This window comes from Rana temporaria, chromosome 2 (genome assembly GCF_905171775.1).
Source record: "Rana temporaria chromosome 2, aRanTem1.1, whole genome shotgun sequence".
In the NCBI taxonomy this organism is placed as follows: Eukaryota; Metazoa; Chordata; class Amphibia; order Anura; family Ranidae; genus Rana; species Rana temporaria.
In genome coordinates, this window is record NC_053490.1 from 60918100 (window position 1) to 60942685 (window position 24586).

Consider the following 24586-nt stretch of genomic DNA (forward strand, 5'->3'; position numbering starts at 1 on the left):
ACGCTGTGGTAGTGTGTTCAGATGGCCGAATGAATATCAGCTCCTATGAGGGGACAGCTTGGACAGGACACCAATGTCCTCATTATAATCTGAGGCAAACCTATAAATCTATTGCCATAGTAAGATTTCAGAGAACACACAGGGACATCTACAATATATTAGATTTCATTCTATAAAACAATGCAGGAACGAGGCAACCCATTTACATTTGTCCTTTAATGATCATTTGGCAGTGAACTGAAGCTTACTGAATGCTAATCTGCTGTAGCGCTTTGTGCCGTCTTGATTATGCCTGTTATATGCTTTTGTATTTCACATAAAAAATTACCAATTATAAATCTGAACACATAAGGACGTGTTCACATCACTGCTTTGTGGCAATGCACAGTAAATGATTACACAGTAATGTATCAAGCAAGGTGCAAAGTGTTGTTGTTTAGTTTGAATGGCACCTCTATACAAAACTGCTGTAAAAAAAATAGTGCAAGATCAGAAGTGAAACAGCTGTCCAGGATATGCATCAATGCAACACCACTGAGTGTGGACCCCAAGAACATTCCTAGGGCTTCATGGCATCCATAGGGCATCAACGTTTCCTGGCATTTAGCACTCTTCATAACCGTGTGATTATGTATTTCTAGTGATTGTAAAGGCAGGTGTTATTTTTTTATCTAAATGCATTCTAGAATCACGCTGGTTCCCGCCTCGCTATAGTGTGAACCCAGGCTAAAGGATGTGCTGCTGGTTTTTATTCCCATTGACAGGACAGAGCTTGGCTTTGTTTAAATAGGCAGAGATTCGATCTGTCTTTCTCATTACCAATCATCGGGTGCCGGCGGTTATTCATTGGCCGGTGTTCTATTGAATAGTGCCCTCCGTCAAAAAGTACCCCTGCAGAAGGGCACTGGCAGCCGGTTTCATGATCAGCTGGCGTGACGTCACCATAGCGCATGCGCACATCGTAGGAGGCGTTTTTCGATGGGAGATACCATTTCACGGGCACAATTGGAAGCTATGCGAAGAGCACATGCGCACATCGTAGGAGGCTTTTTTTTGACGGGAGATACCATTTGACAGCCACATTTGGAAGCTATGCGAAGAGCGGAGGGACACCGTAGTTCTCAGATTGTCTCGCTGTTTTAGAGCGGGTTGTGGGCGTGTTGAAAGGCGGGATTTGTAACCCACCCTTACACACAGGCAAAACCCACCATTCAACACAACAAACCTGCCCTGCAACTCAGACAAAACCTGGTATCTTGAGTACACTCAAAACCCACGCCACAACAGCGAGGCACAATATGACAAATACGGTGTCCCTCCGCTGTTCGCATAGCATTCAATTGTGGCTGTCAAATGGTATCTCCCGTCAAAAAAAAAAAAAAAAAAAAGCCTCCTACGGTGTGCGCATGTGCTATGGTCACGTCACACCAGCTAATCGGAGGGCACAAATCGACAGAACACCGGCACCCACTGATGGGCTTGTTCTGTGTGCGCACCCCTACCTGGAAGTGCCGAATCACGTACTAGGTAGAGGAGAGCCACTTTGCTGCCATATAACAACATTATGTGGTTGCAAAATAGTTAAACATACATTTGTCTGCAATCCCCTTTTCTCTACTGTAATATAAGCAAGCTATTCCAAGATACAGCAAGCATCCTACTGTGGATGTATTTCACAATTAGAAAGGTCAGGTACTTATGTTGGATGAGAATACCTGGCTCCTAATCTATCCATAAAGGCGTGCAGTAGAGTTCAAGTGAAACTCTAGCCAAGAACTTAACATTTTGGATAGAGCAAGGGAGTGTTGCTCAATTGTGCAGATGTTCCTTCACTTCCTGACCCCTAGACAAGCAGGGGTCAGGAAATCAATGAAAATTAAAAGGAAACTCTTGGGGACCCCCAGGTCACCAGAAATAGCGTCCCTATTGGAAGACTTCCCCTCTATTAGTTTTCTGCGGACAACCCAAAATGTGGGATTTTCTTTTAATTTCAATGATGATGGTAAACAGGACAAATAGAGAGGGTACATGAAAAAACAAACACAATGACGGACGGCGCAAAAGAGGGAGATTTGAACCACAATACCACAAAAAGTGGATAAATAAATTGTTATAAAAAGGGAAGGGGAGGAAGGGAAACAAAAAGACCAGTAACTGGATAATAATAAAAAGGATGGTAATGAAAGTCCCAATATTTAAAGTTTGTATATTAACAGTTCAAAATGACATATACACCGTGGCAGCACTTTGGAGAGTGACGCAAGACTCTGTAATAGCAAAAAAAAAAATGCACTTGCTAAGTGCAGTATGTCTGATAATATGGAATTTATTAATTCATTAAAACAGCCAAATGGCTACTCACTAAAAAGTAGCACAAAATGCGATGATAAGAAAGGAAGTATAGTCACTGTGGATAGTCAGCCGATGATGGTGGCTTCTCTGGTGAAGATCTTGTTGGTTGCTGTCCAGGAAAGAAGCGAGGCAGAGCACTGCGGGAACAGCGAATCCCAGAAGTACCTGTTCGGCGGTGTGCGTTTCAGCCTGGAGTGCACACGGCTCTCGGCAGGAAGTGACGTCAGACAGGGGCTCGTAGTGATGACAGGTTTCAATGCTTCCGCATTTTCATCAGCAGTGATGTGAACACGTCCTTATGTGTTCAGATTTATAATTGGTAATTTTTTGCGCCTGGACTCAATTTGAGAAGGATCTGCATACTTTAGTAGCATACATATCATGAAAATCAGTTCTCCGTTGCTTTTTTATTTTATTTTTTTGGACACATTACATCCTTGGTTCAAACCTGTGCGGGTTTGCGGCCTCGTTTGTGCAGGGACTGCAGCCCAATAATTTAAACGGGCTGCTGTGCCTGTGTCTTCTACAGAGAAAAGGGTCATGCACCATTCTGTAAACACAGTGCTTTTGCACCATGTGCTTTTGCACATGCGATTTCCCTGTGGTTCCTGCAAACGCATTGCAGATTGAGATGCGTGGGGGTGCCATTAAGAATGAATGACATCCCTGCGCATCTCTACAGAACAGCGTGTTTTGGCTTCAGGTTGTTGTGGGTGTGGGAACAGCTGTGAACCAGGCCTATGAACATAAGTTTTTGTACCTTTTTGGGCCTGCAGCAGGAAAAACAAAGCCCATCTTAAGCAAGATCCTGCTTCTGTGCATTTTGAACAGCAAACTAGCCTTTAGACCTCCATTTTAAATGCGGCTTTGAAATCGTGCGACTTCATCTAATTCTGCATGATTTCAAAGCCGCATGTCATTGTAACTTGAAGACAACTGTGCGGCTTCATGCACAAATGTCTATGGAAGTCGCACCCGAAATTGCCAAAAGTAGTGCAGGAACTACTTTTTCAAATCAATGTAGCACCGTAAAGTCGTAATGCACCGACTTGAATAGTGCCATTGTCGACAACAGGGATTTCCCAACTTGAGGTCAAATGGCAAGACAACAAGGGCTTACGAATATGTGGAAATAAACAAAGTAGTCAAGGCCTGCCTGGATTAATAAAATGTAACCACATTTATAAAATAGTATCCGCACTTCAATGTGAGCAAAGGAAGTGCAGCTGCCAGGTAGAAGGGTAACCAACCACAGTACAAGCAACATAGACAACCAGATTAGCCAGGTAGTGCAGAGCCGGACCCACCAAAAAACATGCCACAAGCAGTGTCTCACGGCCTCCATCAAACGCTCCAATGTGTTTTTGGCTGCACTTAGGTCAGGCTTTCTCAACCTTTTCAACACAGAGAAACCCTTGAAATAACTTTCCGGTCTGAAGGAACCTTTGCTAAAATTGACTATATCTACAACATTAGTGTGATGGTCAGTGGGAAGAATGCTCCTTACACTTGTGGTCATTGGGAAGAATTTCCCTCTTATACTGTAGATAGCTAAAAAGATCAATGGTGTCAGTGGGACCTTATCTGAGAGGAAAAAATTGGTCACCGCTCAAGGAACCCCTAGCAACCTCTGAAAGAATCCTAGGCTTCCACGAAATCCTGGCTGAGAAAACCTGACTTAGGTTTTAAAAAGAACTCATAAGTTTGCTTGAAATTCTCCACAGCGCAGAGTCCTAGAGAAGCATGTCTTGGTCTGAACCATGGGCTGTGCAGAGCCCTAGAGGAGCATGTCTTGGTCTGAACCATGGTCTGTGTTATCTCAGTGGGAATAGTGACAGCTAACAATCACAAAAATTCTAAAATACTAATTCTATGGCAAATTAATAAAATCGTACCTCCAGTGCTGGGCCAACTTTACTTTGCGGGGGATCTTTCTGGATTTGCCATGCCTTGTTTTCACTGGCTGGGGCAGCCACAACCCATTCTCCCTCAGAATCCTGAAAATATAAAAAAAAACACAGTTACAAATGACAGAAATCTTATGATTTTCCCAGAACTTGCAGCCATTTACTGACCGCCCCATAGCAGATTTATTGCTAAAGGGTGGCTCTCCTTTGCAGGATCACGTATATATACACACACATGATTCTGCACTTCTGCCTACAGGGCATGAGAGCTGCTGGCAGGCCACTTCTGCTGTGATTATTTACAGCAGAAGCCAATCTACAGGTGCCAGACACTGGATGTCCACTGGCACCCACCGATCTGCCTATGTTTCACACTAAAAAGCAACACTGTTCATACTGAAAAAACATACTGTATGTCTTTCTGCCTTTATTATACAGAGAAAATTCTATAACTTTCGGAAGACAATGTCACTAAAAGAAAGCCTTCGCTGGTTTCAAACCATATGGCCAGTTGCACACGGGCGTAAAAATGTACTGATGTTTACTCAAGAACTTGTTGTCAGAAGATCCGTGAGTAAAAAAATAATAATAATAATAATAAAAGTAATATTGAGTGTAGGCGAGTAAAGGTGCCTAAGCGTATAGATGAGTAAAATTCTTCTTCATTGAAACTCATTTATACTCACATAAACATGCCTACAGACAAGTAGATACGTGGTATTTAGATGCTTCATTTTCCACAAACACTTACACTGCATACTATAGCTGGATAAAAGAGTACATTTTTTAAATGTTTAAAATACGAATAGCGGCAGGAGGGGAGGGGCAGCTCACACACATACACAGAGTCGACAGGCAGGGAGGGAGGAGGAAGGAGAACTGCAGATTACGGAGGCACTTAAACTGACCGCGGTGTCAAGGCTCAGCAGCCCTAATAAACGGTGGTCAGTTTACAGGGCAGAACCAGGCAAGCTCAGACACGTATTTCAGGTGATACAGGGGTGCCAAATGACACAGCACAAGCACTTTGCTGTAGAACATGCTTTAAGGAAACAGGATCCATTTTTTTTAGGGTAACAAACACTTTAAGGATCATTGGATATTTATTTGATTTTAAGTTGTGTTATGGTTGGCTGGACAGAATTGCAAACCCTTTAAGAAGGTAACATAATTTTTATTTTTTAACATTTCAACTGGGTATTTAGCTGTTTTTCTGAGGTTTAGCTTTAACCACTTAAGCCCTGGACCTTTAGGCAGCTAAATGCCCAGGCCAGGTTTTGCGATTCGGCACTGCATCGCTTTAACAGACAATTGCGCGGTCGTGCGACGTGGCTCCCAAACAAAATTGGCGTCATTTTTTCCCCACAAATAGAGCTTTCTTTTGGTGGTATTTGATCACCTCTGTGTTTTTTATTTTTTTGCGCTATAAACTAAAATAGAGCAACAATTTTAAAAAAAATGCAATATTTTTTACTTTTTGCTAAATATAAATATCCCCCAAAAACATAACATTTTTTTTTCCCTCAGTTTAGGCCGATACGTATTCATCTACCTATTTTTGGTAAAAAAAAAAAAAATCGCAATAAGCGTTTATAGATTGGTTTGAGCAAAATGTATAGCGTTTACAAAATAGGGGATAGTTTTATTGCATTTTTATTATTATTTTTTTTTACTACTACTAATGGCGGCGATCAGCGTTTTTTTTTCGTGACTGCGACATTATGGCGGACAATTCGGACAATTTTGACACATTTTTGGGACCATTGTCATTTTCACAGCAAAAAATGCATTTAAACGGCATTGTTTATTGTGAAAATGACAGTTGCAGTTTGGGAGTTAACCACAGGGGGCGCTGAAGGAGTTAGGGTTCACCTAGTGTGTGTTTACAACTGTAGGGGGGTGTGGCTGTAGGTCTGACGTCATCGATCGAGTCTCCCTATAAAAGGGATGACTTGATCGATGCAGCCGCCACAGTGAAGCACGGGGAAGCCGTGTTTACACACGGCTCTCCCCGTTCTTCAGCTACGGGGAGCGATCGCGAGGGGGCGGCTAGAAACTCGTCCCAGATCGCTCCCTGCGGGTATCCGACCGCCGCATGTAGCGGGGGGGGGGGTCCGATCAGACCCGCGGAAAGGCAGGGACGTACATGTACGCCCATATGCCTGTACGTGCCATTCTGTGGACGTACATATACGTGCGGCAGTCGTTAAGCGGTTAAATAGCCCAGTTTATGTCCTTGACCATTACTAAATTCCATGTAAAACTGTATATTTGTTTTAGGGTTTCAGTGTAAAGCACAAGTTTACCTACCTATTTGTTGTAAAAAAAAAAAAAAGGTGAACATAACATGTATGGCAAATATGCTGCAATAACCGGATTCCTATTCCCAGTAAAATACAAAGCCATTTACTAGAGAAAAATACTTTTGCAGCAAGGTCATTTGCACACAATGATTTCAGTACACCACTGACACACTGTGACAAAACTCCTCTCCTTAACGAAGGCCTGTGTGTAAAGCCGATATGGGACAGCGACTCTTCAATTCATCCAATATTTACCCGTCACAGTGGGATTAATGATACTAGATGGTGAAATTACAATAGGATAATGGTAGCCTTGCCTGCAAATAAACAATGCAGCACTGCGGCACAATTTACTTCTATGGATTTTAAATTAAATTACAGCATGAAGCCATATAGCCTAGAAGAGGAGAAAAAAAAAGGCAGTGCCATCTTAATACAATCTCCCTAGATTCGCACCGTAGAAGAACCCGAGGGGCTGCCTTTCCTTTCCGATTTCTCTTTCTTGCTTTTTTTCTTTTTCTCCTTCTTGGACTTTTTCTGATGTTTGTCCTTTTTTTTCTTCTTTCCAGAATCTTCCTGAAAAAACATAAAAAGATTCATGAATGGCAGGTCTATCAGCACAGAAAATAGGATTTTTATAACAGCTTACCTGCAAAATCCTTTTCTTGGAGTACACCACGGGACACAGAGCCATTAATCATTACCTAATGGGTTGTATGGTCACAGATGTGATTGGACACTGGCACAACCAATCAGACAGTTCCCCTCCATACAGCACCTTCCATAAGGGGAGTACCTCAGTTTTGTAGCAAAGCAATATGGTTCCCTTTAAGAAGGGGGGGGACCTCTGTGTCCCGTGGTGTACTCAGGGGTCAAGTCCTGGGGAAAAAAGTGTGGGAACTCCCACCCAAGATCCACCCCCCCACCATAAAATATAAAAAATGATACGCTCATATGCATAATTACTAAACCGCATGTATTTTTTTTTTCCGATCCACTGTACCTTAGTACAGGGCTCGACAAACCGCGATCGCCAGAAATAGCCTCCTGGCGACTTGGCTTGGAAGGTGGGCAAAAAAAAAAAATTACTGTTGGTATTACAAGTTAAGCATTACAAGTTAAACAGCAATTCTAATGTCATTTTTCACTATTTTCACTGCCATCTTCTTCCCTATAATTAGAACCCCCAAACATTATATATATTTTTTATCCCAACACCCTAGAGAATAAAATGGCGATCGTTGCAATACTTTCTGTCATGCCGTATTTGCGCAGCGATCTTACAAGCGCACTTTTTGGGGAAAAATTTCACTTTTTTCAATTAAAAAATAAGACAACAGTAAAGCTATCCCCATTTTTTTTAATATTATGAAAGATAATGTTACGCAGAGTTCACTTCTGCGCGCAAGCTCGTCGGGACGGGTTAGGAGTAGATTGCCGTCGCCACTGGTTAGGAGTAGATTTACCAGGGCCCGGAGAGAGAGAGAACGTTTAAAGCAAGGCTGATTCTTGTTGTTCTTTTCTGGCAACAGCGTCGATTTTCCGCTAGATATCTTTTGGATGTATTTCTCCAAATCTTCCCCAAAAAGGCGTTCGCCATGAAAAGGGAAGCCTGCTAGAAGCTTCTTGCATGGTACTTTTGCCGACAAATGCTTTAACCAAAGGACCCAGCGCATAAGCACCAACTGGAGCGTAAGACAAGACGTTTGCTGTATCGAATCTCTCATAGCATCTATTGTAAAACATAAAACATAAGGCCTTGGGCAAATTTTCCCACAACTTGACCTGTTCTGGAGATAACTCCTTCAGCCCATCCTTTATCTGGTCCTTAAGGACCTGGCACATTCCCACTGCCGCTACAGCGGGTTGTGCAACTGATCTTGCCAATAAAATGGAAGATCTTAGTAAGGATTCCAACCTCTTTTCTGATGGGTCTTTAAACACCTGTACGTCATCTACTGGACAAGTCAGGTTCTTGTTTACACAGGATATAGCTGCATCTACCGCAGGTAAACTCCACTTCTTAGTGAATTCTTCTTCCATGGGATAAAGAATTTCAAACTTTTTTGGAGGAGAGAAACGTTTATCTGGATGTACCCAATCTGCGTAAATTAGCTTCTTTAACAGCGAATGAACTGGAAAAGAGCAAGCACTCTGCAGAGCTTTTAATGAGCCCAGAGAAGAGAGACAGGAGATTCGGATAACTCAGAGAAAATAATTTTGAATGTAGTACGCACTGCTTCCGAATAACACTGCACTTGTGATTTTAGAATCTGGGTGGCAGAAAAGGGTTCCTCTGATACCCCTGAGCCATCCCACTTCTCATCCCTGTCCTCTGTAGGTATAGCTTCTTCCTACTCCCTCTCCTCCTCAGATCTTTCTAATAGAGGGTCTAGGATAAAAGAAGATCTGCTACGCTTTCTGTCCTGAGAAGATTTAGCGATTAAAATCGCGACCTTTTCTTCTAATTTCCCCATGGCAGCAGTAAAAGTGTCCTCAGTGACAAATGCAGGCACCAACCACATAGATCTTACATGTCCCAAGGCAAAAGGCTGCTGCTGTGTCCCACTGGGAGGGCTGCTGGCTCTCTGGCTGCTTGTTTGGCCTTCTCTGGGCGCCATCTTTAAAATTTTGGCGTGTGCGCGCGCTTCCGCTACTTCCGTCAATTGCCGATAAAGCTTGCCCCCCCCCCCCCCCCCCCCCGTGCACGCGCGACCTAATCCTAGGGGAAGGCTGTCTAGAAGCCTGGATGTCTTCTCCCTGTCTGTACTTTGCCTTTTGTCAGGCTTATGGGAGAAAGGGAGCGAGCCAAGCAGAGCTCTGCAGCAGAAAGCATGCCTCTGGTCTGACACTTCCTGGAGTGAGGTGAGTAAACTCAGCTCCATCTAGTGGCCAAAATGGAGAAGACACCCTCAAATTTTCTTTTGAAAAAAAGCCCTTACGCTATTTTTTTCACTTACCTTATCCCCGACGCAGGTTTAACTGCTGAATTTTCAGACAGCACCAATCTTCACCCATCTCTGTGGGTTTGTGTGCCAACCTTCAGGGGTATGGGTTTCCAATTCAAAGGACCTCTTCCCTGGGCCTTGTAGAAGACTCTGACCAGGCCTTTTAACTGTTATAGCGAAAGGGCTGGACCTCAGAGCCCAGTCCTCCAAAGAGAGACATTACAGGCGACGCCTCATATGTGAGGCCTGGATCTCATCCAATTTCGGCTTAATTTAGCGTCTTGGATGGACCCAAAGGTCTAGCTTCTTTTGGCTCCAGAGAGGCTTAGTTGAGCTTCCCTTAGCACTTTCTCCACGCGTCTTACACCTTAGACACTGGCGAAAAAACTGGAGGTACTCCCCTAATGGGAGGGGCTATATGGAAGGGAACTGTCTTCGATTGTTTGTGCCAGTGTCCAATCACTTCTGGTGACCATACAACCCATTAGGTAATGATTAATGGCTCTGTGTCCCGTGGTGTACGATAAAGAAACAGAAGGTTTTTTTTTAAACCCTCGTGTGTCCAAAGACCATTTGAGCTTAGATGCCAGTCTGCCAGGTTCAATGGATTGTCATCATTCATCCCCACTTCCTCTGAGCCCAGGCAGTCATGGGCACACTTTATGTACAGTACAGACCAAAAGTTTGGACACACCTTCTCATTCAAAGAATTGAATACATTTTCTTTATTTTCATGACTATGAAAATTGTAGATTCACACTGAAGGCATCAAAACTATGAAGTAACACATGTGGAATTATACATAACAAAAGAGTGTGAAACAATTGAAAATATATTTCATATTCTAGGTTCTTCCAAGTAGCCACCTTTTACTTTGATTATTGCTTGGCACACTCTTGGCATTCTCTTGATGAGCTTCAAGAGGTAGTCACCTGGCGTAGCACCCCATCACTTTCCTTCTTGTTCAAATAGCCCTTACACAGCCTGGAGGTGTGTTTGGGGTCATTGTCCTGTTGAAAAATAAATGATGGTCCAACTAAACGCAAACCGGATGGAATAGCATGCCGCTGCAAGATGCTGTGGTAGCCATGCTGGTTCAGTATGCCTTCAATTTTGAATAAATCCCCAACAGTGTCACCAGCAAAGCACCCCCACACCATCACACCTCCTCCACCATGCTTCACGGTGGGAACCAGGCATGTAGAGTCCATCCGTTCCCCTTTTCTGTGTCGCACAAAGACATGGGGGTTGGAACCAAAGATCTCAAGTTTGGACTCATCAGACCAAAGAACAGATTTCCACTGGTCTAATGTCCATTCCTTGTGTTCTTTAGCTCAAACAAGTCTCTTCTGCTTGTTGCCTTTCTTTAGCAGTGGTTTCCTAGCAGATCTTCTACCATGAAGGCCTGATTCACACAGTCTCCTCTTACCAGTTCTAGAGATGTGTCTGCTGCAAAAGGTGGCTACTTTGAAGAACCTAGAATATGAAATATATTTTCAGTTGTTTCACACTTTTTTGTTATGTATAATTCCACATGTGTTAATTCATAGTTTTGATGCCTTCGGTGTGAATCTACAATTTTCATAGTCATGAAAATAAAGAAAACTCTTTGATTGAGAAGGTGTGTCCAAACTTTTGGTCTGTACTGTATGTACATATATTTTTAGACAACCATGGATGCATTTCTAAGCTGTCAGTGTACGTGACGGCATCTAATGAGAATTCAATGTAAACATGAGTCACAGACCACGTTCAGAGCCTTATAAACTGTTTTCCGCACAGAGTTGGATCTTCCGTCTTCTCTGATCTTCTGTCCTCTCTGATCTCAGGGTGAGCAGGATAGGGAGAATGGGCTCGGAAAAATGCAGCTTACAGAGATTTTTTGTTGACAGATCTCCCGTCTCCACTCGGCATGAGATAAGATGGTTTTCCGTCAGGGCTGCCAACCATCCATAAAAATTCAGGCGGACTGAGACTATCTGTACAGTCCACGAAAAAAAAAATTATATATATATATATATATTATATACACACACACACACACACACACATTTATAAAAGTATTCTTTTTTTTTTCCCTACATTTAAAAGCTGAATTCTGGGCAGAAATCTTTTAAATGTGTATAAAAGGTCAGTTTTTCCCTTAAAGTGATTGTAAACAATCACCTTGTAAAACAACCTATTAAACGTAAAAGAGAAATGAAAGGCAAAACATTTGTGTATAGATATAAAAGTTATAAATACCCTTTTTTTAATAAAATGATTCCATTCCCTCCGTTTTCAGCTACATAAGAGCTGGGGGAGGAGAAATAACAGCACACTGAGCTTCTAAGTGAAAGGCTGTGTGTGTGAAGGGGGGGGGGTGTCAGGAAAAATCTGATCATTAGAGGAGAGCAGGCAGAGTTCCAACGATATGCTCTCCTGCTTAGCGTGGTCAGTTTTTAATAGGAAATCAGAGGGACTGACAGGAACACCAGGGATATAACACAAAGACAACAGAATACTTTTTCATACAAGTACATGCTACAGCAGCCTCATATCAGAAATATGACATTTTGGGTTTACATACTGTTTAAATAAATAAGTCCTTGTGACCTTGCATCTGTAAATTGTCACAAAGAAATCTATAGGATTTCTGCCCATTTCCAGGCCTCTAATTGATGGGATTTATTCCTGTCTTTCCTGGTGATGAGAGTTTCAGGCTGGTGGGCACAAGCATATCGGAGAGAGTATTATTCTATGACATTCTGAAGAAGCCCTTTGGCCGAAATACGTTAGAATATTTCATCCATCTACAGCAATTGTTTTTGTCCTTCAACATTTCCTAAATCAAACAAACTTAGGAATGGTGTAGTGGTTTCATTATTCCCTATAGGGGTGTTGGGTTTCCAAAGTCCTATACAAGTATGTAAGAATTTATGGGGGTTTATGTCCTAAATTAATGATAGCATATAAATACATTTGATGTGCAACAGTTTTTGATACATTTAGGTATGTTGTGCCACTCTGGTTTTTAGACGTATATATATATAAAGTGTATTTATTTTAAAGCATTTGTGGTTTATCCGGGGTCTATTGCATTCAGTTTTCAAAGAGTGGGGATGTAGTTATGTAGTTATACCCTTGCTCACTGGAGCAGGCAAACCCAAATGCAACAAGTTGGGTATACACTAGGGATGCACCGATATATCGGTGGCCGATACATATCGGCCGAAAACAGCATTTTTGGGTCCCTGCCGAAACACATTAGAATTGCCGATAATGAACGCTGTGGGCGGGACCATTTCATTTACAAGGGGGCACAGTTCTAATACATACACAGACCGCCAGACACACACGCTGGCCGCCAGACATGTACATAGCGCGGGCAGCGGCACTGTACAAATTGCGTGCCGACTGCCGATCGTGCTCCACCGGATTCCTCCTAGCTCCATTTCCTGGTATTTGGACTCCCCCCTATGGGGGAGTCTTTTGGTCTAGTCCAGCGGTGTGAGCGGCGTGACGTCACGGCAGGAGGTGAGGGAGGACTCGGAGCGCTGGGCAGGCCAGGAGCTGTGTCGGAGCCTGTGACAGTCAGAGTCAGAATAACCACACTGCCTGCCTAGGAGGAACCTAGCAGCGTAACCTGATAAAAAAAAGTAAGCACTAGCAGGGGGGAGGGGGGTTAACTAACTGAGACTGACCAGCACTTTCCTAATGAAAAAATTGCAGATAAAAAAAAAAAGTATCTGCTATTTTTTCACAGAGGCACAGTGAGGCTGTAATTAATGTTTTTTTGGTAGTCAGAGAAGGCAAGCATGGCTCAATAACACACAAACGTTTTTAAAAAAAAACTTTTGTCTGTTATTGAGCCATGCTTGCCTTCTCTGACTACCAAAAAAAACATTAATTGCAGCCTCACTGTGCCATCACACGTCGCCACTGTGCCCATCACACGTCGCCACTGTGCCCATCAAATGCAGCCACTGTGCCCATCAAACGCAGCCACTGTGCCAACACACTTTGCCATTGTGCCCATCAAACGCAGCCATTGTGCCATCACACGTCGCCACTCTGCCCATCACACGTCGCCACTGTGCCCATCAAACGCAGCCACTGTGCCAACACACTTTGCCATTGTGCCCATCAAAAGCAGCCACTGTGCCAACACACGTCGCCACTGTGCCCATCAAACGCAGCCACTGTGCCCATCAAACGCAGCCACTGTGCCCATCAAACGTCGCCACTCTGCCCATCACACGTCGCCACTCTGCCCATCACACGCAGCCACTGTGCCCATCAAACGCAGCCATTGTGCCAACACACGTCGCCACTGTGCCCATCAAACCCAGCCACTGTGCCCATCAAACGCAGCCACTGTGCCAACACACGTCGCCACTGTGCCCATCAAACGCAGCCACTGTGCCCATCAAACGCAGCCACTGTGCCATCACACGTCGCCACTCTGCCCATCACACGTCGCCACTGTGCCCATCAAACGCAGCCATTGTGCCAACACACGTCGCCACTGTGCCCAAACGCAGCCACTGTGCCCATCAAACGCAGCCACTGTGCCAACACACTTTGCCATTGTGCCCATCAAACGCAGCCACTGTGCCCATCAAAAGCAGCCACTGTGCCAACACATGTCGCCACTGTGCCCAAACACAGCCACTGTGCCCATCAAACGCAGCCATTGTGCCATCACACGTCGCCACTCTGCGCATTACACGTCGCCACTGTGCCCATCAAACGCAGCCACTGTGCCCATCAAACGCAGCCATTGTGCCAACACACGTCGCCACTGTGCCCATCAAACCCAGCCACTGTGCCCATCAAACGCAGCCATTGTGCCCATCAAACGCAGCCACTGTGCCAACACACGTCGCCACTGTGCCCATCAAACGCAGCCACTGTAACCAATTATATACTATTTGTGTCTAATTTTTTAAATAAAAGTTAGAATTTTATTATATTGAATTGGAGCTTTTCAATTCTGGTTATTTTAAATCAATGAAGCCAATTAAAATGTCTCATGTAATACATACAATTATTGAAAAAAAAAATTAAATAGGGGAAAAAAAGAAAAGTAATTTTCGGTTTCGGTTTGAATTTTTTTTTCATTTCGGTTTCGTTTCGGTTCTGAAATTTCCATTTCGGTGCATCCCTAGTATACACAAAGCAAAAATAAGTCGGTTCAGCAGGAACTGGAAGAATTTCGCTGTGAGCGCACCAATACGTTCAACAGAAGCAGTCCAACACTGTTTGCAGCCAATGGCTGCAGTGTATTCAAATGGATGGGGGAGGCTAAAATAGATTCCCCACTGTCAGAATACAATAGCGCAATGGGGGTTATCCCTGCATCCACATTGCTTGTGCAGATGCTGGGCCCTTATGTGCATACCCAGCTTTAGACTCCTGGTCGGAAGTGCCCATTGCACATGCATCTTCTGATTGACAAGCCAGCTCAGCCCCAGCTTCACCCACACACACATGCCTGCCACTACCATTTTCTATATGTATTATGAAATACGTGGTGTGGTTTCCCAGCACGGATGTGAAGTGAAGTTACACGTTACTCTGAGGGACATCATGACATTACTGGGGTAGGGAGTCCTTCATTACAGGAGAGGTAAGCAATTTCCATTAACACTTTCTCAGAGATTAAACAGAGCGCTTAAAAAAGAAAGCGGGGGCCCCGGCAGATCGCGCTCCAAAAGAGCGGAGAAGTCGGAAGAAGACCACCGGAGCTGACTAATAAATTACTTTAAAAATCTGTGTAATGTGTTTTTTATACATTTTTTTTCCTCCAGGTGAATGGGTACCCCATACTCATTCACCTAGGGTGGGGGGGGGGGGGTCGGGATCAGGGGGCCCCCTTACCGATAAGCTCCCCGCCCGCAGACCCCCCCCCCCCGCCCCAAAACGGCCACCCACGTTGAGGGCATTCGGCCTGGTACGGTTAAGAAGGGGGGGAATGCTCACTCGTCCCCACCCCCTTTCCTGACCGGCTGGGCTGCATGCTCGGATAAGGGTCTGGCATGGATTTTGGGGGGACCCCACGCCGTTTTTTCGGCGCATGGGGGTTCCCCTTAAAATCCATAGCAAACCCGAGGGCTTGCTATGCTCTTGGAGGGGGAATCCATGCCGTTTTTTTAATTTGAAATTTGGCGTGTAGTTCCCCCTCAAGATTCATACCAAACGCAGCTGACACAGTGCACTGCGGTTACCTGCGGTTATGTGCCGATAGCTGCGCCAGATCGCACCTGGACGCAATCAATTCTATTTTTTCTATTCGCACAAAACCGCAGGTAACCTTAGTACGTGAAGGGTGTCATAGGAAAGCATTGTGTGCTTCTAGCTGCAGTAAAATCCGCAGCTGAAAGCACCATTCTATCTGTCCGTGTGAAAGGTGCCTTATAGTGCTGAAGCTCACAGGCTGCCCTTAAGGGGGAAAGGAGATAAAGTAGGACACTATCCTTGTAAGGGTGCAAGACAGAAATTTGCATGAGTCTCCCATCGACACAGACCGTGCTGACAGGGGAATCCACATTTGTCTTCTCCTGGTGGGGGGAGGGTGGGAGAAGTCATCCCCACCGGTAGAAGACAGTGATGATCGCTAGCGGCTAAAGCAGCCGCTAGTGATAATAGCAAAAGAATCCGACAGGCTACTCGTACCCAGGTTGATCGGTAAACTTGATACATTCAGCCTGCCGATTAACTGTTCGAATCTCGGGCTCTTCCTGCTGAACTGGCAGAGATTCGAACCATGTATGGAAGGCCCAAGTTTAACTTTTTTTTGCCTCCCTGGCAGCAGAGTTTGTACTGTCCCCTCTTCTGCTTTTCTTTTTTCTCTCCTTAATCCGCGTTGCTTCCACAGTCTCATTCCTGTCACTTTCTTCCCTTTCAGTAGCAATACATTTCAAAGCTGTCAGCTGATCGACCTCTAGTGGCTCTGATTTTAGGCACCGTGCCCAGAATAGAGAGCAACTGAGCATGTGCAGAGTAGGATGAGACAGTGCATTACTGGATTTTAAACAGCATAGACACTTATTTTTTATGTTTTTACATAGCTATAACTGCAAAACGGGCCAGCCTGAAGTGATCCATCATGACTTTATTTTTGAGGACTAAAGTTCAACTTTAAAGGGGTTGCAAAGGTAAAAAAAAAAAATCGCTAAATAGCTTCCTTTACCTTAGCGCAGTCCTTCTTCACTTACCTAATTCTCATTCTTACCTCTTCTGAGAAATCCTCACTTCCTGTTCTTGTGTCTAACTACACACAGTAATGCGAGGCTTTCTCCCTGGTGTGGAGAAAGCCTCTTGAGGGGGGAAGGGGGGGAGGAGTGTCAGGACGCCCACTAACACACAGCTCCTTTCTCTATCTGCAAATGAGAGAGTGTCCCGACTTGCCTGCTCGCCCCCTCAAGAGGCTTTCTCCACACCAGGGAGAAAGCCTTGCATTACTGTGTGGAGTTACAGACAGAAGAACAGGAAGTGAGGATTTCTCAGAAGAAATAAGGACATTTAAAAGCAAAATGGAAGGATGAGGTAAGTGAAGGAGGACTGCACTAAAGTAAAGGAAGCTATTTAGGGAAAAAACCTTTACAACCCCTTTAATAATAGTCTATTAAAGCGGAGTTCCGGCCACAATTTCACTTTTTAAATATAAATACCCCTGTAATACACAAGCTTAATGTATTCTAGTAAAGTTAGTCTGTAAACTAAAGTCCGGTTTGTTAGGTTGTTACAGCATTTAGACACTTTATAAAATAGAAATTGACTGGGGCCATCTTAAGTGTGGGCATCATGAAGCCAGACTGTATGACTTCATGGATTTCAGCCTTGCACATGCTCAGTGCTGCACAAGCAGTGTCAGATCAGGTTTCAGCACCTGTGCTGTCCAAGTCACATGATTCTTTGAGACTGGGGAGTGCACAGACTCCTGGAAAGTTACACCCACTACATTCCCAGGAGTCTGTGCGGTGTAGGTTAGGAAGCTTAAGCACCTAGGTGCAGGAAGTGGGAAGATTAACTGTTCTGCCTAGCAACAACACTTTGAAGGCATCTAAAAAAAAAAAAAAAAATATTTCGTAAAGGACTAATGACATTTTTTTAAAACTACTGATGTAATGTTATATTTATGGGTGGAACTCCACTTTAATGTCATGGTGATGTATGTTTGAGCAGTCTGTAATTTTTCAGGCAGAGAGAGAGAGACACTTGAGGTCTATCTAGGGCTCAGACAACTAAATCAACATAATCGATTATGAAAATGGTTGTCATATTTGTTTACATATCAGAAAATACAGTGCAATAGACATACAGCTCAGTACACCATACATCCATATCAGCAAGTGCCTGAGAACTTATGAATTTGCGAGGAGCAATGCCTCATGGGACATGACATGGGACATGAAACTAAAGCTGGAGCCCAGCTTTACATAGCATAGAACCTACTGTATACATCACATTTTGGTATTTTTGTAGTAAACAGAAGGCTTGCAAACCTAGGATTTCTCTCAGCGCGTTTCATAAGTGGCATTCACGTCTTCAGGAAAGCATTTTACAGTGGCTAAAAATCTGTTAATAACCAGCCAGTCTAGTATAAAATCATCATATCAACATGTAACTGTGCACAGATCTGACCCAATCCACCAGCGGAGAAGGGAGAGGAACCCCCCAAAGGATACTTCTAAAGTGGACTTCCACCTTCAATCACTAGTTTCCCAGATATTCACTTAGTCCCAGGAAGAAAGAAGGGGAAAGGAGCGATCCATACATCGAATCTCATTAACCTCTATACAACCTTCCCCGGATGATCAGGTTTGCCCAATCATATGACCTATACTTATATGACAAGGAAGAACCCAAAACAGAACGACAACGCCGGCACTGCTGGTGTTACCCAGAATTGTATGGAGAAGTCACAAACAATGCTATCATTGGTAGTTATCATAACGTTTTATTGATGATGTATTAGCATTCAATGTTTTACATTACCTGCTCAATCTGTGAAAGGCGCTCGCAGACATCATTCAGCATCCACGTGTCTTCTCCTCTCAGCCGCCTCTGTTCCTTCTTGCTTTCTTCCTTTTCATATTCTTCTTTAGCCTACAGAAGCACAAACAAGCCAGTGAGCACCATTACACTCCCTTTTCACAAACTGGTACCTTAAAAAGTGCACTGTACATATCCTAAAGCACAGGTAGGCATGCTTAGCATATACTGTAAGTGTTACCTGTATAGTACTATAAAAGTCTAATGAGACCCTCCTACCCTTTACAAACAAGGAAGCTGCCATTTTAACCCCTGTTTGATATGAAATTGCCAAGGTGCTGCATATGTACTAGTTATGCCACCAGCCATTTCATGAATTGACAGTTTGGTTGAGAGCACAAGCAACTGTGACACGTATTCACGATATACCTTGAAGGTAACTAGATAAGAAAACTGATGGGTTTAGTTCCACCCTAAGAAGTTCACTAGGAGCAGCAAAACCCTGAAATCTCTACATAGGCATGCGCAGGGGGTATGCCAGGTGTGCCTGGGCACACCCTAATCCAGGAATGGGCAAACTACGGCCCGCGGGCCGTATACTGCCCGGCGGACCTTTTAATCTGGCCCCCACCCGCAATCTCGTCGTGCCGCGATCGCCGCTAATTGAGGCCCCGGCTTTGAGGCCTATGCTTCGAGGGGGCTGAAGCGAGGCGAGCGCAGATAAGCTGCGGGTGCTCCACCTTCGGCCGCCTCTTGCCCCGGGGATTGGGGAATTCCTCTGAGAGGGCGTTGCACCTACGTCACTGCCACGGGGAGACACAGGAAAGGAGCTGGCCGGAGGCTGCAACACACAGCGTGCGAACAGCAGGATATGGTAAGAGAGGCCACCGTGTCCATCAATTGTCACCACTGTGCCATGCCATCAAAAGCAATCACTGTGCCATCAATTGTCACCACTGTGCCATGCCAAATGCAGCCACTGTGCCATGCCATCAAAAGCAATCACTGCTCCATCAATTGTCACCACTGTGCCATGCCAAATGCAGCCACTGTGCCATGCCATCAAAAGCAAGAAGCGAACACATACGTGCGTAGCGCCCGCATATGTAAACAATATTCAAACCACACATGTGAGGTATCGCCGCGATAGTTAGAGCGAGAGAAATAATTCTAGCTCTAGACCTCCTCTGTAACTCAAAACATGCAACCTGTAGTTTTTTTAAACGTTGCCTATGGAGATTTTAAAGGGTAAAAGTTTGTCAGCATTCCACGAGCGGACGCAATTTTGAAGCATGACATGTTGGGTATCACTTTACTCGGCGTAACATTATCTTTCATAACATAAAAAAAAATTGGGATAACTTTACTGTTGTCTTATTTTTTTAATTAAAAAAAGTCAATTTTTTTTCCCCAAAAAAGTGCGCAAATATGGCGTGACAAAGTATTGCAACGATCGCCATTTTATTCTCTAGGGTGTTAGAATAAAAAATATATATAGTGTTTGGGGGTTCTAATTAGAGGGAAGGAGATGGCAGTGAAAATAGAGAAAAATGACACACATTAGAATTGCTGTTTAGTTAAACAATGTAATGCCATGTAATGTAATGTAATGCAATGCAATGCAATGCAATGCAATGTAATGCCAACGGCCACCACCAGATGGCGCCAGCTCACAGAAGGAAGAGCTTGGGACTTCACAAGGCCGCAAAGCCGTGGCCTCAATTATCGGCCGTCGCGGACCCGCCACGATCGCGGGGAGGTGGAGGCGCACGGAGACACAGAAACCTGTGCCTCCGTGCGCCCTCACCTCCTCCACCACGCGATCGTGGCGGGCCCGCGGCGGCCGGTAATTGAGGCCGCGGCTTCGCGGGCTTGTAGGCCGCGGCCACAATTACCGGCGGGAGCGGGCGCCAGGTCATAATTTCTTGTCGCAATTGCGACCTGGCGCCCGGACATTGTCGACCCCTGATCTAAACATTTAATGTTACAAATTTAAATTTAATTTATATTAACCACTTCCTTACTGGGCACATATACCCCTTCCTGACCAGGTGAAATTTCAGCTTGTGGCACTGCGTCACTTTAACTGACAATTGCGCGGTCGTGCCACGTGGCTCACAAACAAAATTGACGTCCTTTTTTCCCCACAAATAGAGCTTCCTTTTGGTGGTATTTGATCGCCTCTGCGGTTTTTATTTTTTGCGCTATAAACAAAAATAGAGCGACAATTTTGAAAAAAAAACAATATTTTTTACTTGTTGCTATAATAAATAGCCCAATTTTTTTAAAAAAACATTTTTTTTCTCAGTCTAGGCGATACGTATTCTTCTACATATTTTTGGGAAAAAAAAAAAATCGCAAGAAGCGTCTGGTTTGCGCAAAAGTTATTGCGCTTACAAAATAGGGGACAGAATTATTATTATTTTTTTTTACTACTTATGGCGGCGATCAGCATTTTTTTCATGACTGTGACGTTATGGCGGACACATCGGACACTTTTGACACATTTTTGGCGCCATTCACATTTATACAGCGATCAGTGCTATAAATATGCACTAATTACTGTATAAATGTGACTGGCATTGAAGGGGTTAACACTAGGGGGTGAGGAAGGGGTTAAATGTGTACCCTAAATTGTGTTCTAACTGTAGGTGGAGGGGGGTGACTGGGGGAGGTGACCGATCTGTGTCCCTATGTACAAGGGACACAGATCGGTCTCCTCTCTCCCCTGACAGGACGTGGAGCTCTGTGTTTACACACAGAGCTCCACGTCTTGTCCCTGTAGCCGCCGATCGCGAGTCCCTGGCGGACATCGCGGCCGCCAGGCACTCGCATCGGCATCTCAACGATGCGGCGAGCACGCGCGCCCGCCCCGCTGGATGCGCGCGCAGGCCGTCTTTTTCGGCCTGTTAGAGATTGACAACCACCCCGCGGCCGTATAAAGTCGTACGGCCGTCGGGTAGTGGTTAATTCACACATACACACCGTCCATCTACTCTTGGTCCGGCCCCCGGGTCCAATATATGAACCCATTGCGGCCCTCAAGTCAAAAAGTTTGCCCACCCCTGCCCTAATCACTGCGTGTTGTGCCAATTCCCCCCACTGACTGGGCTTCCCTGGGCTTCCCCCCCCCCCCCACACACACACACACACACACACACCCCCCTCTGCAGTGCTGCTGGCTTCCCTCCTCTCTCCCTGGCTGCTGCAGAAGATGTTTCAGAATGGATAGTGGGGGTAAGGAGCTAGTAAAGATTTGTATACAAAAGAAAAAAGTAAACAGACATCAGGGCCAGTAGTAATGAACATCATAAAGCCACAATCAAGTAGGCCCAATATAGATCATAGGCAAACAAATAGTAATAAAGTTAGGTAATCAAAATAATAGTACATTCCATTATCAAAGGCATTTTATTTATTGTTTTACACAATTCAGTGACATTTTATGCACACCTACACAGTTTAGGAGATATTTGCAAAAAAGACTGTAACCGAAAGCCGTTTTATGAACGGGGTCATGCCGGGACGGCTCCCGCGCACATGCACGGCAGTGACGTCACACGAACCCGGCGGTCATAGAGCCGGAGTTCGCGGACCCCAGAAGAAAAAGGGTGAATAATGGCCGCTCGCTACTAGCGAGGAAGACCGGGACATCGTGGGCTTTTCCTGTAGGTAAGAGACACATAATGGGCTACTATGCGATGCAGGGAAAAAGTATTATGGGGGAAGGACTGGGGGCTCCATCTGTAGGCGGAGGGCTGTATTGTGGGGGAAGGACTGGGGGCTCCATCTGTAGGCGGAGGGCTGTATTGTGGGGGAAGGACTGGGGGGGCTACCTCTGTAGGCGGATGGCTGTATTGTGAGGGAAGGACTGGGGGCTCCCTCTGTAGGCGGAGGGCTGTATTGTGAGGGAAGGACTGGGGGCTCCCTCGGTAGGCGGAGGGCTGTATTGTGAGGGAAGGACTGGGGGCTCCATCTGTAGGCGGAGGGCTGTATTGTGGGGTGAAGGATAAGGGGTTCCCTCTGTAGGCGGAGGGCTGTATTGTGGGGGAAGGACTGGGGGCTCCCTCTGTAGGCGGAGGGCTGTATTGTGGGGGAAGAACTGGGGGCTCCATCTGTAGGCGGAGGGCTGTATTGAGGGGGAAGGACTGGGGGCTCCATCTGTAGGCGAATGGCTGTATTGTGAGGGAAGGACTGGGGGCTGTATTGTGGGGGGAAGGACTGGGGGCTCCCTCTGTAGGCGGAGGGCTGTATTGTGGGGGAAGGACTGGGGGCTCCCTCTGTAGGCTGAGGGCTGAATTGAGGGAGGACTGGGGGTCCCCTCTGTAGGCGGAGGGCAGTATCGAGGGAGAAGGACTGGGGGGTCCCTCTGTAGGCGGAGGGCTGTATTGTGGGGGGGAAGGACTGGGGGCTCCCTCTGTAGGCGGAAGGGGAAGTATTGAGGGAGAAGGACTGGGGGCTCCCTCTGTAGGCGGAGGGCGGTATTGAGGGAGAAGGACTGGGGGCTCCCTCTGTAGACGGAGGGCGGTATTGAGGGAGGACTGGGGGCTCCCTCTGTAGGCGGAGAGCAGTATTGAGGGAGAAGGACTGGGGGCTCCATCTGTAGGTGGAGGGCGGTATTGAGGGGGAAGGACTGGGGGCTCCCTCTGTAGGCGGAGGGCTGAATTGAGGGAGGAAGGACTGGGGGCTCCCTCTGTAGGCGGAGGGCTGTATTGTGGGGGGAAGGACTGGGGGCTCCCTCTGTAGGCGGAAGGGGAAATATTGAGGGAGGAAGGACTGGGGGCTCCCTCTGTAGGCGGAGGGCTGTATTGAGGAGGAAGGACTGGGGGCTCCTTCTGTAGGCAGAGGGCTGTATTGTGGGCTCCCTCTGTAGGCGGAGGGCTGTATTGAGGAGGAAGGACTGGGGGCTCCTTCTGTAGGCAGAGGGCTGTATTGTGGGCTCCCTCTGTAGGAGGAGGGCTGTATTGTGGGCTCCCTCTGTAGGCAGGGGGCAGTATTGAGGGGGGAGGACTGGGGGCTCCCTCTGTAGGAGGAGGGCTGTATTGTGGGGTGAAGGACAGGAGGTTCCCTCTGTAGGCAGAGGGCTGTATTGTGGGCTCCCTCTGTAGGCAGAGGGCTGTATTGTGGGCTCCCTCTGTAGGAGGAGGACTGTATTGTGGGGTGAAGGACAGGGGGTTCCCTCTGTAGGCGGGAGGCTGAATTGCAGCGTGAAGAACTGGATGCTCCCCTTTATCCTATGTAATGTTATAGTGGTGATGCCCCCACCGCATTACCTGGGCCACCCTCTGTTCCCGGGCTCTCCTCTTACTCTCCTTCCTCTCTTCTATACTGCTCGCACTTTCAAAACTGCCCTCGTACGCCGCCATCACTATACAGCCGTAAAGTGCGATCCTCCGAGACTGCAGAACGTTACAGGCAGCTGTGCAGCACTGATCACGTGAGGCTGCACAAGGGGGCTGCCATGTTGGTACACCCGGCGTAGCATGAAGATCAGTATCCAGTGACTGTCGGTCAGACAAGAGAAACCGAGCGCCGAGCTGAGACAGCTTCATAGAAATAACCCCTTACATGACGGAGCGAGCGGGAGGGGATAGTGATCTTCATGTCGCAGTCACTTTAGCGGCAAGGGAGAGCTGTGACAGAGGCATGAGATATAACTGAACAGGATGGCACAGAGGACGGAGCGGGCACACAGGATGCATCACTTAAATGCTGATTGTTTAGGTGTTATTCTCCGGGGATTTTACAGGGGTACTGCCCCACCCCCAATCATAGCTCCCAACTGTCCCTGATTTGGAGCACTGTCCCTCTTTCCCCCTCATGTGTCCCTCGTTTTGGTCTGATCTATAGAGTTGTATATACAATTCACTTTTATCTGTTAAAAGTCTGTTTCCCAGTGCTAAACCTTTCATACAATTTCTAAATTGCTGCATTTGTAAATTCCAAAAGCCAATATAAAGAAATAGTATTGGTAAAAAAAAGCACTTGTGGGTTTAATCAATCTTGTTTTTTGTACAATTCTCCTTTAAGGGGGCGTGGCAAGGGGTGTGTCCTATGCCTACATACTTTTGCTGATAGGTGTCCCTCATTCCCATCT

The 24586-nt window shown here is 45.7% G+C and overlaps 1 protein-coding gene across 1 annotated transcript in view; it reads right to left on the reverse strand.

The window, feature by feature from the left end:
* The window catches only part of CWF19L2 (CWF19 like cell cycle control factor 2), a 239923-nt gene extending 215923 nt beyond the window's left edge, over positions 1 to 24000 (reverse strand). The window contains exons 1-4 of the mRNA XM_040340244.1: positions 23763 to 24000; positions 18493 to 18603; positions 7019 to 7138; positions 4248 to 4349 (exon numbers count right to left, since the gene is read on the reverse strand). Coding sequence (XP_040196178.1) covers positions 4248 to 4349; positions 7019 to 7138; positions 18493 to 18603; positions 23763 to 23855 — 426 coding nt within the window. The 5' untranslated portion in view covers positions 23856 to 24000. The remainder of the gene's footprint in view (positions 1 to 4247; positions 4350 to 7018; positions 7139 to 18492; positions 18604 to 23762) is intronic.
* Between the last annotated feature and the right edge of the window lie 586 nt (positions 24001 to 24586).